Source organism: Halyomorpha halys, unplaced genomic scaffold, assembly GCF_000696795.3.
Source record: "Halyomorpha halys isolate HHAL.00 unplaced genomic scaffold, Hhal_1.1 Scaffold1020.1, whole genome shotgun sequence".
Taxonomy (NCBI): domain Eukaryota; kingdom Metazoa; phylum Arthropoda; class Insecta; order Hemiptera; family Pentatomidae; genus Halyomorpha; species Halyomorpha halys.
Window position 1 is genome coordinate 380,842 of NW_027106408.1, and position 15,751 is coordinate 396,592.

The following is a 15,751-nucleotide window of genomic DNA, read 5'->3' on the forward strand; positions in this document are numbered from 1 at the left end:
ATTTGATATGACCAGTATATTTGAACATTTTTAACTATGTTCTATTACTTTACAAAAGTACTTATAACTTTTAAAATATCAAATACTTTTTGAAGAGATTTTAAAAGAGCCTTAGTACTTTTTTTTTGGCAAAACTTTAGTTTAAAAATGTAATTAATACTGGTGGCAAATAAAGGCTGAAAATAAAATATATAATTTTTTTTAATTTGTTTTATAACAAGTTTAAACACTTGATTAATTGTAATTTTTAAAAAATCAGTCAAATTTAAAATAAATAATGTCTTAAGAGAAAGGATATAAAGAAGCTACCAATATACTAAACATAAACATGCAATAATTATAATAAGCAAACCAGAGAGACCATAGTTAGTAAAGCCATTAACAATTTAAATTATATTCATCCGTAATTTCCCCAGTAATAAAAAAAACAAAAAAAAAACATGCATTTGATTTCTGAACTGGGTTGAGACATTTGCTGAGATCTTTCTTAGTCTTTAAGAATTTAAGTGCTATTATATCATTAATTGTAATATTTTAAAGATCCATATTGTTCATAAAAAGATATTCTATTTGTTTAAATTTACATGATACTTGTAATAGTTATATAGAAAAATTTCAGGTTGCAATTTATTTTCAAAGAAAGGTGTGTAATAAATTTCCAATTAAAAAAAATTAATAATCTGATACTTTAAATAATGTAATTTATTGTCTGCTAGATTAGCTTGAATCTGAGGTTCAAATAAATTATGTAGATCCTACATACAACTATAAAATAATAATTTCTATACAATAGTACTCTGGATATGTACATGTTTATTACATAGATTTTGTACAAATCGTGTAATTAGTGATCATATTATTTCTAGAATTAATCTGAATTTTTTTCTTATAGAAATATAAATTAAATTTATATGAAACTATACTAAAATATTGCTCTTAAGTATTACATCTGTTCTATATCATTTGTAACACTCTAGTAAAACATTTCATAACTATTTCCATAAAAGCAACTTTCAAAAAAGAAAACAGTGAGTGTCTTTGAAAATGAAAGTGAAGATTGTCCGTGAAAATTGTAATTAAATAAAGCTGATTTTTTTTTTTTTCTTCATGATTTTTAACAATGAATTGAGAATATATAAAACTGTTTCTTTCTAGTGGTTGCCACCTTAATTTAGTATATTTAGAAAACTATTAAATTATATTGCATACTGACCCTATTGCAACGAAAACAATTAGTTTTTTTTTTTTTGTTTTTTTATCTTATAAAAACACATCATTCTTTTACAAGGTGTCTAAATAAACATAAATTATTTACAAGCAATCTAAACATACTAACAATCACAGACTTGATAGATATAACTAAAATACAAAATACACGTATGGCTTGTTATGATTCTGTTTGTCTTTTTCCTATCGATGCTAAAAGAGCTTCAGGAGAAGGATCTCGCCCTTGAAACCTCCTGAAAACTTCATTAGGATGACAAGCTCCACCAAAACTAAGAAATGTGTCTCGAAACCTGTACATGAAGTATGCAAATTTTAAGTTTAAAATCATAAATAATAAAAAAAAAACTATTAAAAAATAGATAATATATCTACCTAAGGCCAACATTCTTCTTGTCTGTTTCTGATTGAAAGGATGTGTAAACATCTTGAGCAAGCATTCTGGCCCAGACATGGGAAAAATAAGCAGCACCGAATACACCAGCAAATGATTGAATCATACTACATGGATGCAGGTCATTAGGATCCAGATCAAAAATGAAGTGCTCTGGCCATAACCGTTTCACAACTTTGTTCCAAAATTCATTCCTTGAACGAAAATAGATAACTTGGTACTATATTAAGTTCAAAATTTTTGAACGAAAATAGATAACTTGGTACTATATTAAGTTCAAAATTTTTTTACATATCACAAAGAAAAATATTTTCTTAACAAAAGGATATTATAAATTATTCTAGTATTATTATTTCAAGTAAAATAAATTCAACACATTCAGTATGTGGTGGTACAGGTTAAACCCAACCTTTTTTTATTTCTTCTATGACATCTGACGTTTCATGTTCAACTTGTCTATTTTCAAGTTTGTCCCTTTTAGTAAAAAAAAAAAATTACTGCACATTAACCTTGCTATATCTGTAAATATTAATAATAAATACTGAATGTTACACATGTAAAGGACATTTTAAAAAGGTTTCAAAATTAAGTTCTTAGGGGAATTATCAATACACACTGGTATATCAGAAATGATGATTTTCACCGAGATCTTTAAATACTTTCAGTTGAAGGAAAAATTCAAAAAAATTTGCCCAGCCATATCAAGACAATGGGAAGGGGAAGGGGAGTGACGGTATCACCGTGGTAACGCGCCTGTCTGTCAACCCACAACCCATAGATTGCAAGTTCAAGTCCCCCAGCCCAAACCATGATTTTTTCAAGCTATAACTAAACAATACTCACTCACAATCTTCCCCCGGGCATTTGTGAGGCCCGTCAGCCAATAGGTGGCACTCACAAAAATAAGCGTGGGAGTGATGGACCTACCCTATGAAAACCATGTCAAGAAACGTGCGATGTATTTCTTAAGTACATCGCACGAGGCCTTGGATCTCCATGGTCTGTTGCATCAATAAACAAACAAACATCAAAACAATGACAAACAAACATCAAAACAATGACAAACAAATGCTCTGGCTGTCCATCTCCTTAACGTTTATGTCCTAGTAAGAAGATTAAAATGACTGGAGCCCCACGAGCTTATAACCTTAATTCTTTGATGATAATTTTTTTACAAGGAACAAACTATTTTACAGTTTTAGCTCAAAGAATTTGGAGCAAGCAAAATCAGGAAAGTTTTCATAAATTGATGCTTTACTATTCTGTCTCAAATAAAAATATTACCTCTCTGACACAAAATGTCCAAAAAGTTAAGTAATGAATAAGAGTTATTGAGAGTAGACTAATAGAAAAATATAAAATTGATAAAACTTACGAACTATGTAGCTCAAGGTCCAAATTAGCTTTATAAAGTTCTTCACTCAAATAATAACCTGAAAGATGTCTTCTTACATCATCTAGACTGGTAATTGGAAGTGGTTCTTTGGTCTTGTAATGGCCAGAAATTTTTTCTAATATTTCAGGATCATTCAGCCTTTATTAAGAGTTAGAAAGATGAAACAATGAGTAAAAAAAATACAATCAAAGAACAGTGAAAATTTTAAAGAACGTTGTTTTACCAAAGGCTCATAACATTACTGACAACTTCAACTGCATCCCACTCAATAAATGATAAGCCAGAAACTTCCATATAATTGACAGTGGACAGAAGCTGCTGCAAAGCGTGTCCAAACTAAAAAAAATACAAAATTATAGGAGCTCAAACATAAAAGAACAAATAATTTATATATATATTAAGACGTTGGTTGAGGTGAAAAATAATATTTTTTCTAATATTATCAATATTCTATATTTGCTTCTACATCGTTTCAGATTTCCCCATTTTCGAGTACTAATATTCTAACTATAGTATGATGGAAAATGATTCCATATACTTTTCTCTTGAATTCTGCTTCTATCTTTTTCAAATGGTTTTCACCCAATTCCATATTTTGTTTTATTCTAGATTTTATACAGAATAATAATTCTATAATAAAGTTTGAGATGTAAATGCTACTTTCTTGCTTGTTGATTTCAGTTTATATTGACTGGATATCACTTTTATTAATAAGAAGAGTTTTATAAATTTCTCCTATTAGTCTTTTGTACGGATATCTTCATACATACACGGATTTATTTATAAAATACCATATTAGAAATATTTTTAATTATAGTTTTATTAGGTTGGGAAGGCTTAAGTTAAGTTCCTTATTATTTAGTAATTATTATTACATTTTTAAATTTTTTAATGACAGGTTTTAATTAGTATTGCGAGATTATTTAATTTTAGGTGAATGAAATTACATTATTTAGGATTTCTTGTTGATTATATGTTGCCTTCCAACCAATTATGAATCAAATAATAAATAATATCAAAAATAAGTCTTTCATTACTACTACTAATACTAGTGAAAATCAGGAATTAAGGAGCACAATAACTAGAATATTTTTCATCAATTTCAACTTCAAACTTTAAATAGAGTTTCGATTCAATTAAATTAGTGTAATTCAACTTCATAATTTATTTTTAATGGTAAATCAGGATGAAGTAGTTAATGGTTTAGGAGAATAAACTCCTTTTTTTTAGCCAAGACTTCCATTGGAGTCCTATACTACCTAATCATGGTTGGGGGTCAATATTTTTCATTTTGTGGGACTGGTACTCAATGCTAAAGTCAACGCCCCAGCCTAGATTTGAACCGGCACCGCCAATTGACATCAAATTGGTATGACTTAACCATTGAGCTACACACGGCCTAGAATGAACTTGATTCTCTAGCTAAAATTGATTCTTTGATTAATTAAAGCCAAACAATAAACATCATATAACTTTAAAATATTCTTCAAGAATTTCATTTTAATGGTAATACTACTAATAACAGAATAGTAATATAATAGAATAATAGAAGCAAACTACTACTATAGAAGAAAACAAGAGGATTTCAAATTAGGTTGGTTTAAGTGGTAACCAACTTAAAGTTAGGAGCATTGAAGATTTTTCGTTGTAAGGATTGGATTGGGAGGAATTCGAAGGTTTAGTGCAGCCCAAAAGCTCAACTTCATTTGTCCAAATATACTTTGTTATATTGTCTTTTGTAATGGATTTGAGGCTTGGATACTTCTCTAATAAGTGTAACAGTCAGAATCGAAGATGAGTTTCCTATCTTTTCAGCCATCTATAAGGATTCTAGGTTTGTCATTCGTCCAGATTTTAGCAAAAGTAGTGGATCTTTTTGATAAGTGGAATATTATTAAAGCAAACTGTATTGCAGTCCATAGGGTTAATACAAGACTAAGTGAAACCCATTATTTACATTTGTTTTGAGCATAGCAGGGCACCAAGGAATCGAAAGCAAAGAAATTGATGATGATCTTCTGTGAAAAAGTGTTTCACAAATTTAAATGAAAACGTTTTATTATTTAATCATCTTTTATACCTAATGAAGGGATGATAATGAGGATAATTTTACTTAACACTAGTCACTGAATTCTTTTGATTTTGATCATCTTATCAAACATACTCACCTTTTTGAAAACATTTTCAACTCCCTCAAAATCCAAAAGACAGGGTTCCTTAGACGATGGAGGTTTAAATGAGAAAATGATAGCAGCAAGCGGCATGGTAGGACCGAGTGCCCTCGCACTAGGTCGTATACACACTACCTGACCTCCTGTAGGGGTTTTGTCTTCTCTGAAAACAATTGTTAATTAACTTCTTCTTTTATATCATAAAATGGATGATACACATATTAATGCTTAGTTCAATATCTAATACTCAAGAAAATTTTTTAAATTCTGACATCAATCATAGAATCTTCAACAAAAAATTGAACGAAACTTTGGTTAACATTAATTAGTTTTTATACTATTTTGTACCTTTATTGACCGCCAACCAGACTATCTTCTAACAAAAACTATTTTAAAAAGTTAAAGTTAAACTTTCGATATAATATTATTCTTTTAATTATTAACTGTAAAAATTATTAAATATTTACATATATTTTATCAAACAATATATCTTTGAACATCTTTCTATAAAATATTTTACTTCATATCATGTATTTATACCTGCCAAACTCTCTAAGAAGTCGGCATCAAGAATAAATCAAATAAAACTCTGTTTTGCCATCTACACTATAAGCAAATAACAATATTTCACTTGAAAATCCAACTAAAAATAAAATATCTTTTAATAACCTTGCAAAAGGATCAATATAAACACCAGCAATTGGCCTAGTAGACTCTTGCTCATAAATATTTATCAGTTTTACATCTTTGTGCCATGTTTTAGCTTTAGAAACTTCAAACCTCAAAGAAAACATTTCAGAACAGATATCAAATAATCCATTTATAACTTTTTCGTATGGGAAATATTCTCTTAGATTTCTTTCATCCCAACTGAAACAAATAATAATAAAATGAAAATAAACATAAATAAAAAGAATAACTATAAATAACTAACTATAATGAAAAGAATACTTTAAAGCACTGGTGTAATAAATAACTATCAAATGCATAAGGTTATTTAGAACTTTTTTGTTATATTTTCTCTGAAATTGAATAGATTGTTGCACTGTATCAAATCAGAGAATTGCTGGTGTAAGTTTTGAAATAGTTTTATAACCACTAGAACAAGGTACTTGACATTTACGGGATGTTCGATTTTTAAGATCTGGTTTAAAAAATATAAATATATGACGGCAAGACTACCGAAGCAAAACTATTTATGTTTTTAGCAACTGAATTTCTGGAATACACAAAAAAGTTATAAATTAATTAAACCCAACCTACTGGTGCTTAAAACAGTTTTAATTGTTGTTGTTTGAGTCCTAGGCACTTAAATGAAAAACTTTCTTCCAAGTATCGATTAAGTGCTTAAAATTTATTTATACGAGATTCCTCTCTCATGGACTGTTTCCCCCAACCATATTTTTGTGCCCGAGCTTTAGTATTCAAATGTTACAACATTAATAATCAAACCTAATATAATTTAAGGATATAAAATATAACAGCCATAAATATTTTAGTGTATTTTGGATGACAAACACTTACTTGAACAATTCTTGTTTTTGTCTCCTTTCCCAGAATGGTACATCCCATAGTTCAAGCCTACCTCTAAAACCTCTATCTTCAGCAAATTCTTGTAGGGATTCAATTTCACTACTCTGAAGCTCTTTAGCTAAAAAAAAAAATAATTAATTTTTACAGTACGAATAAATTATTGACTCAATAGAAAAACAATTACATTGAAAATCAATTGGCAAGGATTATTAGTTCGTAATATTTCATTTAAGTAGGTGAGAAAAAGCATTTATATGTACATTTACATGTACTTTTGTTTTTAAATTTATGTAAATACTCATAAATCATTAGGCCTTAGGGAGCTACTGTAGCTGAATGTCAAGGGCAAAAGATGTAAAGATAACAGGATTAAATCCCAGCCCCTAGTTCCCAAAATGGCTGATCCCCGTAAAAAGTTAAACCAAAAACCACTCAATTAGGAATAGTATACAAATAAAATACTGGAAAAAAAAAGCTAATATACTGAAAAAATTATTAAAAGTACTGAAAAAGTTATTAATATACTAGAAAAATAACGGTGAGCAAATGCACCTTTGATGAGTCAAGAGCAACATTTTCCTTCAATTACAGAATATTCAAGAACAGCTTTAACTAATTGTATTCCAAATTCTATCAAGATTGTCATTAGACTTTATTTAACTTTTTATTAATAAATATACTTTTATTATTGTTGTATTTGATCTTCATTTTATTTTAATTTAATACTAATATGTTCAAATAATTACTTTCTTTTTCATAGATGTATTTTACACGTGTTATTATGTTCTTGTATGTGAATAGTGAAATGCAATTAGATTTAAAAAATAAAACTGAATTAAGATATCAACATGTATTTGGTGCTTCATAAAATATGGAAAAAAAAAAAAAAAAAAAAAATGAGGCTCCCTTTGATTTCATATACATCCACTTCTGTTATATACAATTACTTTTGGAAAAAATGGACACTTAAATTTATTGTACGGAATAATACCAAAAGAAATTTCATTCCCTAACAGCATATCCTTAAGTATTCAATTGGTTGATATGAAGTATAAATTAGTTTTAAAATCATAAAATAAATTAATACCATCATAAAATATATTACTAAAACTTTCTCACTTCTTGTGACAAATCATTATTGTAACATACTGCCAATAATTATGACTTACACAGTTTTTATGTCGTTAATTATGATACAGTTGGTTTTAGATAAAAGCTTAAATGCATTGTTTTGTTTTTAAAATAACTTACTTCATTATTCTGAAAATCTAAAATCCAGATACTATAGATTTCAGTAATATTTCATAAAACATTATCATTACCTTTATTGAGCAAAAGGTTAAGAGTTTGTTGAACATTGGCAACAGATCCAGCCATTTTTGTTTCCATTGACATATGAGCATAAGTTATATAACCCAGGATATTAGCCATGTCTCTCCTGCAATTCCAATCAAGTTAAAACATGAATGATGATAATTTAAAATTTACAAATATATCACTGCAAAAAACCTTAATCTCCTTATGGCTTCTAAAGTTGTGCTATTGTTCAACTGTGGATCACTTTCTACGCTTGAAACTTGCCTTTGAGCAAGCCAAGTATTCCATCTCAGCCGCCTTTCAGGACAAAACCTGAGAAACTTTTCAGCACATTTTAAGTTAACATTCCAAGGTCCTTCTAATTCATTTCCACTTCTGTAAGAAAATTTCAACATTATTATAACAATTGTTCTTTGTTCCATGGAAATAATTGAAGAAACAAATCTAAATAACTAGCAAGAATTTCAAATAATAACTTAATTGATGCATACCTATTTATAGACATGCTTTTCAGTAAATCTTCAGGAAAATCTCGAGTAACCATCCCATCTGTTATTGTATGTGAATACTTTGGTAAACTTATCTAAGGGGACAATAAAAAACCACAATAAACAAAATCATTTAAACTTAAGCTACACCATTTGCAATATCTAAAGTATAATGGCCCCCTTCAGATAAGTATATAATTTTGCTTCCTCACTACCTCAGCACACTATATTTCTAAAATGGTTCGTTCATTTTGGACCAAATTTGGAGGAAAGTAGGGGATTAGTGTAAAATGCGTGTAGTATCGATTCTATCAGATTCTGTCAACTATTTTTACTTATGTATGTGTAGATCTCTTTTCAGGAAATAGCTACATTTTAACAATGGCTTGCCCCATGAATTTGATTATCAAACATCAAAACATTAACCATGAAATACAGAAAAAAATGTACACAATAGAAACATGCAAAAAAAAGATAATTTCCAAAAAAAAACTTTCAAAAAATATAAGGTAATATAAAAAATAAATAAAAGTTACAAACGGTGAGGAAGCTATACTGACCTATTTACTTGACTGAAAAGCTTTACATTTATAAAGGATTTAATTTAAATGGAAAAATTGTCTCTAAACAGATTGTTAATTCTTGAATAATGAAATGAATTCAAAGAAGATTTGTGATATCATTTTAATTAATCAGGAATATACATATAATAAAAAGTTTGTAGAAAAAAAGAGATCATAAAAACATTAAAATTTGAATCTTCGGGAAAGAAAAAATTGAAATGATACTCATTGAACATTTTAATTAGAATTTTTTTTTTATTTAATTAACTATTAATTTGAAAACAAATAAATGAAGGAATAAGGAAATTTAAGACATCGCAAAAAATACCTTATACTTTTCACCAAAATCATTAGTTTCTTTTGCAAGTTTAATCATAATTTGTTGAAAAAGTTCTGCACCTTCAACACCAAGCTCTAATCCATTTAGTTTCCCTTCAAGTCTGAACTTGGAGATTACTCGTTGTTCTTCCTCTGTTAGTTTGTTAAGATCACATCCCTATAAATTACAAATCATATTAATCCTAACTGAATAATTTTTTTAGGTAGACGGAATAAAAAAGTGAATATTAAACAGGAAATATTGAAGAGATATTTAATATCAAATACAATCATGTTTAACAAAAAAAATGGCAATTTTTGTGAGAGGAAATGTCCCTAACTTCCACAACAAATGGGTTAGATACTTTTATTTAATTCTACAGCTTTCAATCAAATCTTGTAATAAAATTTTACCTTATTTCCAATCATCTGAAGATAAAATTTAGTAAAAATGCATAAATCCAATGACAATGCAATAGTTAAGGTTTCATTAAGATAATCAGTAACAGAAGTAAAGTATAAGCTGAATTTGACAAATATAAGCACACAAGTTCTAACAAGTTTGTTAACAATTCCTTAGACGTTTATAATAATTCCTCCAAAGTATCACTATTACATCTTTATTTATAAACCCTTTTATTTAGGTTCACTGCAACCAATCAAAAAATGTAACAGTATTGACCTCACTTATGTTTATCTAAACAAGCTGAAATATGGTAAAAAATATTTAAATTCCATGATGATGCAATATTACAGTATTATCGGAATGGTTTGATGATGGATCTGTTCTAAAGAATGAATTTGATTAATCTTGGCCCTTATTTAGGGGCCTATTTGTTAATATCTACTTAAGTTTAAATCATTAGCTTAGTTTAATGAAGATGTTATTTTAACATTGCATGATAAAAACCTTTTTAACACTTTAATTCAGTTTCAAATCTTCTGAACAATCACATATTAACCCAATGACAACACGATATTCTGGTGCTTTTGAGATGTTTTCAAGAAAGAGAAGGATCAAATAAGTTCAAGGCTACAGGATCTTTTTTCAAGCAGACGATGTCCCACCGGACTAGGCCTTTTTGAATATGTTTAAATGATTACCCTGCTTGGCTGAACAGAGACCAATCATATTTGCGCTAGTTTGATTAATCATACCACCCAAATAGAAGATTATATAGACAAGGACTGAGTGGCACTAGAGTGGTTCAAGGATTAAAAGTGGTATACCATATGTATGTTATAAGGATTACAGAAAATGCAGCAAAGTATTAACTTCAAATCGATAACGGAATTTAGATATTGACTAATTGAGGAACATAATCCTCCTTAATAATCAAAATCAGCATATGCTGCTTTGTAAAAGAAAAAGTGTTTACCTTCAATAGATTATAGATGTAACGAGATCTATATTTTAGACTTCGAGCTGACCGTGCTCTTTCATGAAGTGGCATATATTTTTCTGTGGGGATAATTTTACGGTCTACCATAACAAGAGTTTTTAATAATCCCCATGTAGCTTCTAACTGAGCTCCTGATTCTTCAAAACGATCGATTACATCTTCAAAAATATCAATGCCACCTTCCTTATTTTCTGCAGAATAAAAGAACAAGTAAAAAATATGTCAATGCATTAAATTGTAATAAAACTAATGATTTAAACAAAGATTACCAACAACTTTATTTTCTGTCTCACGAACACAATGTTCAAAATCTAAAATATATTTTCCAAATGTCATTGAACAATTGTCCAGCGTTAAATTATCAAAGTCAGGTAAGCCACTTTTAAACAAAGGATTTTGATTTAAATTTTCGGGATTGGATTCTGGAAGGCTGCAACATAAGAAGCAATGGATATAAATAGAAAAAATATCAAGGTAATATAAACTATTGACTGGCAATAAACTTTCTGAATTACTCACAGAACAATAAACCCATTTCTTATTTGTTGGAAGAGCCTTAAAGATTTGGGTATCCATAATTTCCCTTTAAATAACGACACAGCCATCATTTATCCAGCAAGGAAGATAAACCGACAACAGGTTACGAAACAATATCAAAGAAGTCGACGATAAAAACAATCAATGAGAATAAAAACATACTTTGACATATTAATAAATAAATAAAAAAGACTTGCTAAACTGAAAAGGATGCTTTATTCATCTAAATTTGATATTTTTTTTATGAGCATTCGCTTACAATCCTAGATCTATTTACATAGCATACGTTGTTCAGATTTTCATTAAGGAAGTCTCTCTGCAAGCTAAACAGGTGTATCCTTTTCCTTAATTTCCATATTCTTTGAATTTTCAATGCATCTCTACCCTATATTGTTCCTTTCTGCTCACGAAAACCCATGATGGTCTAAGTATAATTTATCATCCTGAGACATAAAATTCCATAATATAGATTAAATATTATATATAAATCAGAATCATTCCTAACGAACAAAGTGATTTCCCCCCACTTTTCATATGCCTATGATCACTTTTTATATGTGTTTCTGATATGACTGAAGAGATTAAATAAATGACTTCATTAAATTTGTCATTGGAATCATCATGCGTTCTAATGTTTCTTGGTGAAATACTGAATTGGTGCAGAATTATCCCATCAACTATTCCTACTTCTTATCCAATCCCGAACAACCAAAAAAGCCTCACTGTATTTTTTATTCAGTCAGACATTATAGTCGACAGAATGCTTAACAATCGTCATGGAAGTACTTAAAACGATTGGTAGTATGGTGAACTGGACTAAAACAGACACCATCGTGTTGTTATTTCAGTATGGAGAGTCACATATGATAGGTATCAAACCTTCCTCAGTCCTGTCAGTCAGGAGAGGCTCAATCTGGCTTAGCAGAGGGCTCACTGACTTCACCAACTTCTTACATCAAGTAGGCAGCTGTCAGATGGCTAAAACTTCAAATTCATAAGGCCATCATCAGCCCTACTCTGCTCGGGCCGGAATGGCGACACCTCTCTCTACAACTCCACGCTAAAAAATATCAGTGTTACCAAAACTCCGTTCTTTGGCGGATCGTCCATGAAACCACACTCCACAGGGCCCAGGAAAGTGATTTTATTCCCAAAGAGCCACGAGCTCCCTACGGTATCTGTGTACATGGGACTCAGGTACATCAAATTCCAAACCGTTATTAAGAAAGATCATCCCTCAACCTGAGATGTGGCTATATGTAGCTCAAATCTAGCTTTAAAAAAAAACATAGTGTCAGATGTGGCACTATTCCTTTTTTAAATCGCCGAGAAAGGGGTCTACCCAGCATCTACCCATATCCAAGACACGTTCACAGTCACTAACTGGACGATGACAGAGAAGACACCTATAACCGGTGCTGCCAATTCTTCCGACCAAAAAATACCAGCTCAGCGCCTTGAAAATTGAGCCTGTTTTACCCTACAAATACCCACCACTTTACTAACACTATATTTATCACTTTAACTATTTGATATTTATAATCATGACAGCATTCACTATCACAACAGTTTTTCAGTAGTCACTGTCAAGGCGTGTATATATGGCAGAAAAACGGGACAGTTAGAGCGACTGTTAGTCCAATGACATAATTTTTAATATCAACTATCACGCCAGACTCAGTGTGACATTACTGTCGCGATAGTAAATGCTGTTATGACTTTAACTGTCAAATAATTTCACCATGGTAGTGGCTGCAATAACGGAAACTACAATAGTTCACTGCCAAGACGTCTACATGTGATAGCTAACTTGACAGCTGTTCCACTTACATTACTTGTACTACCAATTACCACCAGAGCTAGTGTGATAGTACAATCATACAGTTATAGTTATAAGGATTCTCCTAGAGTGGTATTTGTCTAATAAAACGGGTATTTCCATGGCGCTTTGCGGGTATTTTTTTTTCGGAAGAATAGGTAGCACTGTTGTGTACTTACCTTTATCGGTGTTAAATTTAAATTTGAATTTTTCATCCATAAATCCTGATGAAACGAATAGTACGTCTAAAGCGTGTTTGCCTATAAGGGAAGGGAATTCACGCACCCTCCTCTAAGCTTCTCTTCCACTCCCCATCATAACAAACCCCTCCTGCCGGGAACAAAAGCTTACAACAAAACGTTTTTAGAAATAAACGTTATTTTCTTTTGTTTTTAGTAATGCAATTTTACATCACTTTTTTTTTTTTTTTAATTTTCATATTAAATAAGTCCATTCGACTGAGTGGAGAGAAGAGAGAAGAGTAGGGGGTCGGGCATAGAACGTTTGTCACTGCATCCTTCCCCCTTTACCCACTGGCAAACTTATCTTAAAATAATTACACCTATATGTATCTAAGGAAATGAATTATTATTTTATGTTTCGTAAAATTGGAGGCGGATCTTAATCTGGAACAAACCTCAGCTTAATTTGTATGTACTTAGTATGTTTTTCTGAAAGTGGAAAATCCTTAGTCCAATTGGATGCTGATATAAATAAATAATAAAAATATTTCTTAGTTTCTTGTAAAGTTTATCATTAAAACTATTATAATAATAAACTCAAATCTAGACTAATGAAAGAACAGCTGGAGTGAATTTCATATAAAATGACAAACAATTAGAAGTTTAACCTTTCTGACTACATTATTACACAACCAGAAAAACCAAGTCATGCACTAATAGATCAAAAGAATAACTCGTGGTATGTAAAGAATTTAAGTTTTAAATTAAATAATTTAAATAGACAAGGCCAACATCTTTAATAAGAAATTAAAATACAAATACATGTTAAGATAATTTTTTATGTCTCTTAATAATTTGATTTAAAAGTGACTTGATTATAATATCCAACTAAAATATGTAATTATCAAACACAATTATAGTAGACAACTTACGACAACTTACAAATAGAAAATAGAAAAGTATATAGAAATTTATTTTGAAAACAGTTTTCACATTTTCCTGTAATTAAAAAAAAAAAAAAATGTGCATTCCGGAATTTTTAATTTTTTTATTTCACATGTATTATTGTAATAACAATTGAAGAATTTCATTTGTTCTAATATGTACATAAATATGAAATGGATAAAAGGAAACATGTATAGTGTATTTTTTTTCTACAGGAAACATATACTGATATTAAAGATCAGACGGAATCATCTACAATGAAATCATCTTCAGGTTCTGAATTCAGAAATTCTTGTACGTGGCAACGGGAGTACATGTTTTAACTTTAACACATTCATATCGTAACCCAATACCACTCGTTTAACAATTGCAGTACGATAGCTCGAAGATAAAAGTTGGGGCGGAGCATCAGTGGCATAGATTGATTTGAGCAAACAATCTTTAATTATCCCTAAAACTAGATACGAGTTTATTTGTTGGTTTCATGATGTAACAGAACAATAACAATATATTATATACATTAAAGGGTTATTATTAAGTTACATTACATTAAGTTAATATTACATTAAGGGGGTCATGTATGTCCATCCGTAAAGAAGAATAGGAAGGATAATATTTTTTGTAGAATTTTTTTTTTTTTGGCTAAATTTGTAGAATATGTGAAAACAATTTTAATCCCGAACTAACCTACTATCTTCTCGGAATAATGATTACCGATTCGAATTTTATTAAACATTTCGGGCAACCATATCACCTTAAATTCACTAACTAAATTCTTTGGTGTTTCCTGCTCGATAAAAATATTCAGTTTCTTGAAGTCCGCGCATTCGTGAGTCATTTTTAAGTCGACACAATGCTGATGAACTTTTTAACTGTTTATAACGTATAATGAATGATTAATCTTAATAACTTATAACGAATATGAAGGAGTGAGTTTCCTTGATAGTAATTACCACTATACCTCTTATACCAGGAATCCTAGCTGTGGATATGATCTCCTTGAGACATTCCTCTGCAGCTCAACTCACGACTACTATCGCAGGTAGTTCTGATAGACGCCTCAACTCCTTGTGTTTTGTTCGTCATAATCCTTTGATGTTGTCTATTGAATATTCGATGATTGAACAAAAATTCTTCTTAGCATCTTCTTTGTAGGCGGAATTACAGAAAGCTTGTAGTGGTCCATATCTCGGTTTCAGATAAGAAGAATGGTCTTATTAACACCTTATACAGGTTCCATCTTCAGCCTTTTGATAACATGTTCAACTCAAGTAGTAGTAAGATCATAATAGCTTATTTTGACATTAACGATACGAGTATCAATCGCAGGCGTACACAGAATAGAATGTTGTTCCGAGGATCGCAATTTACATTTATATATATTATAAAGTGTAACAATGCAAAAAGTGTTTCCTAATAGCAGCATTTGCCTACACACTAGACATTTTTTGAGAACCTCGC

General features: G+C 30.0%; 1 protein-coding gene across 2 annotated transcripts; it reads right to left on the reverse strand.

Annotated features, from left to right (window-relative positions):
- Positions 1-684: 684 nt before the first annotated feature.
- On the reverse strand, positions 685-11,447 carry LOC106687871 (uncharacterized). Of its 2 annotated transcripts, XM_014432023.2 has the most exons (14): positions 11,327-11,447; positions 11,077-11,237; positions 10,784-10,998; positions 9,415-9,582; positions 8,527-8,618; positions 8,228-8,410; positions 8,041-8,156; positions 6,710-6,836; positions 5,855-6,055; positions 5,183-5,348; positions 3,238-3,350; positions 2,994-3,152; positions 1,600-1,812; positions 685-1,517 (listed from the first exon to the last, which is right to left on the reverse strand). In XM_014432023.2, exons 1-14 carry the CDS (start codon positions 11,413-11,415, stop codon positions 1,388-1,390), a joined length of 2,133 nt encoding a protein of 710 aa, XP_014287509.1. In that variant the 5' UTR covers positions 11,416-11,447; the 3' UTR covers positions 685-1,387. The 2 variants fall into 2 exon arrangements, with proteins under 2 accessions (XP_014287509.1, XP_066900871.1); XM_067044770.1 differs by lacking the exons at positions 10,784-10,998; positions 11,077-11,237.
- Between the last annotated feature and the right edge of the window lie 4,304 nt (positions 11,448-15,751).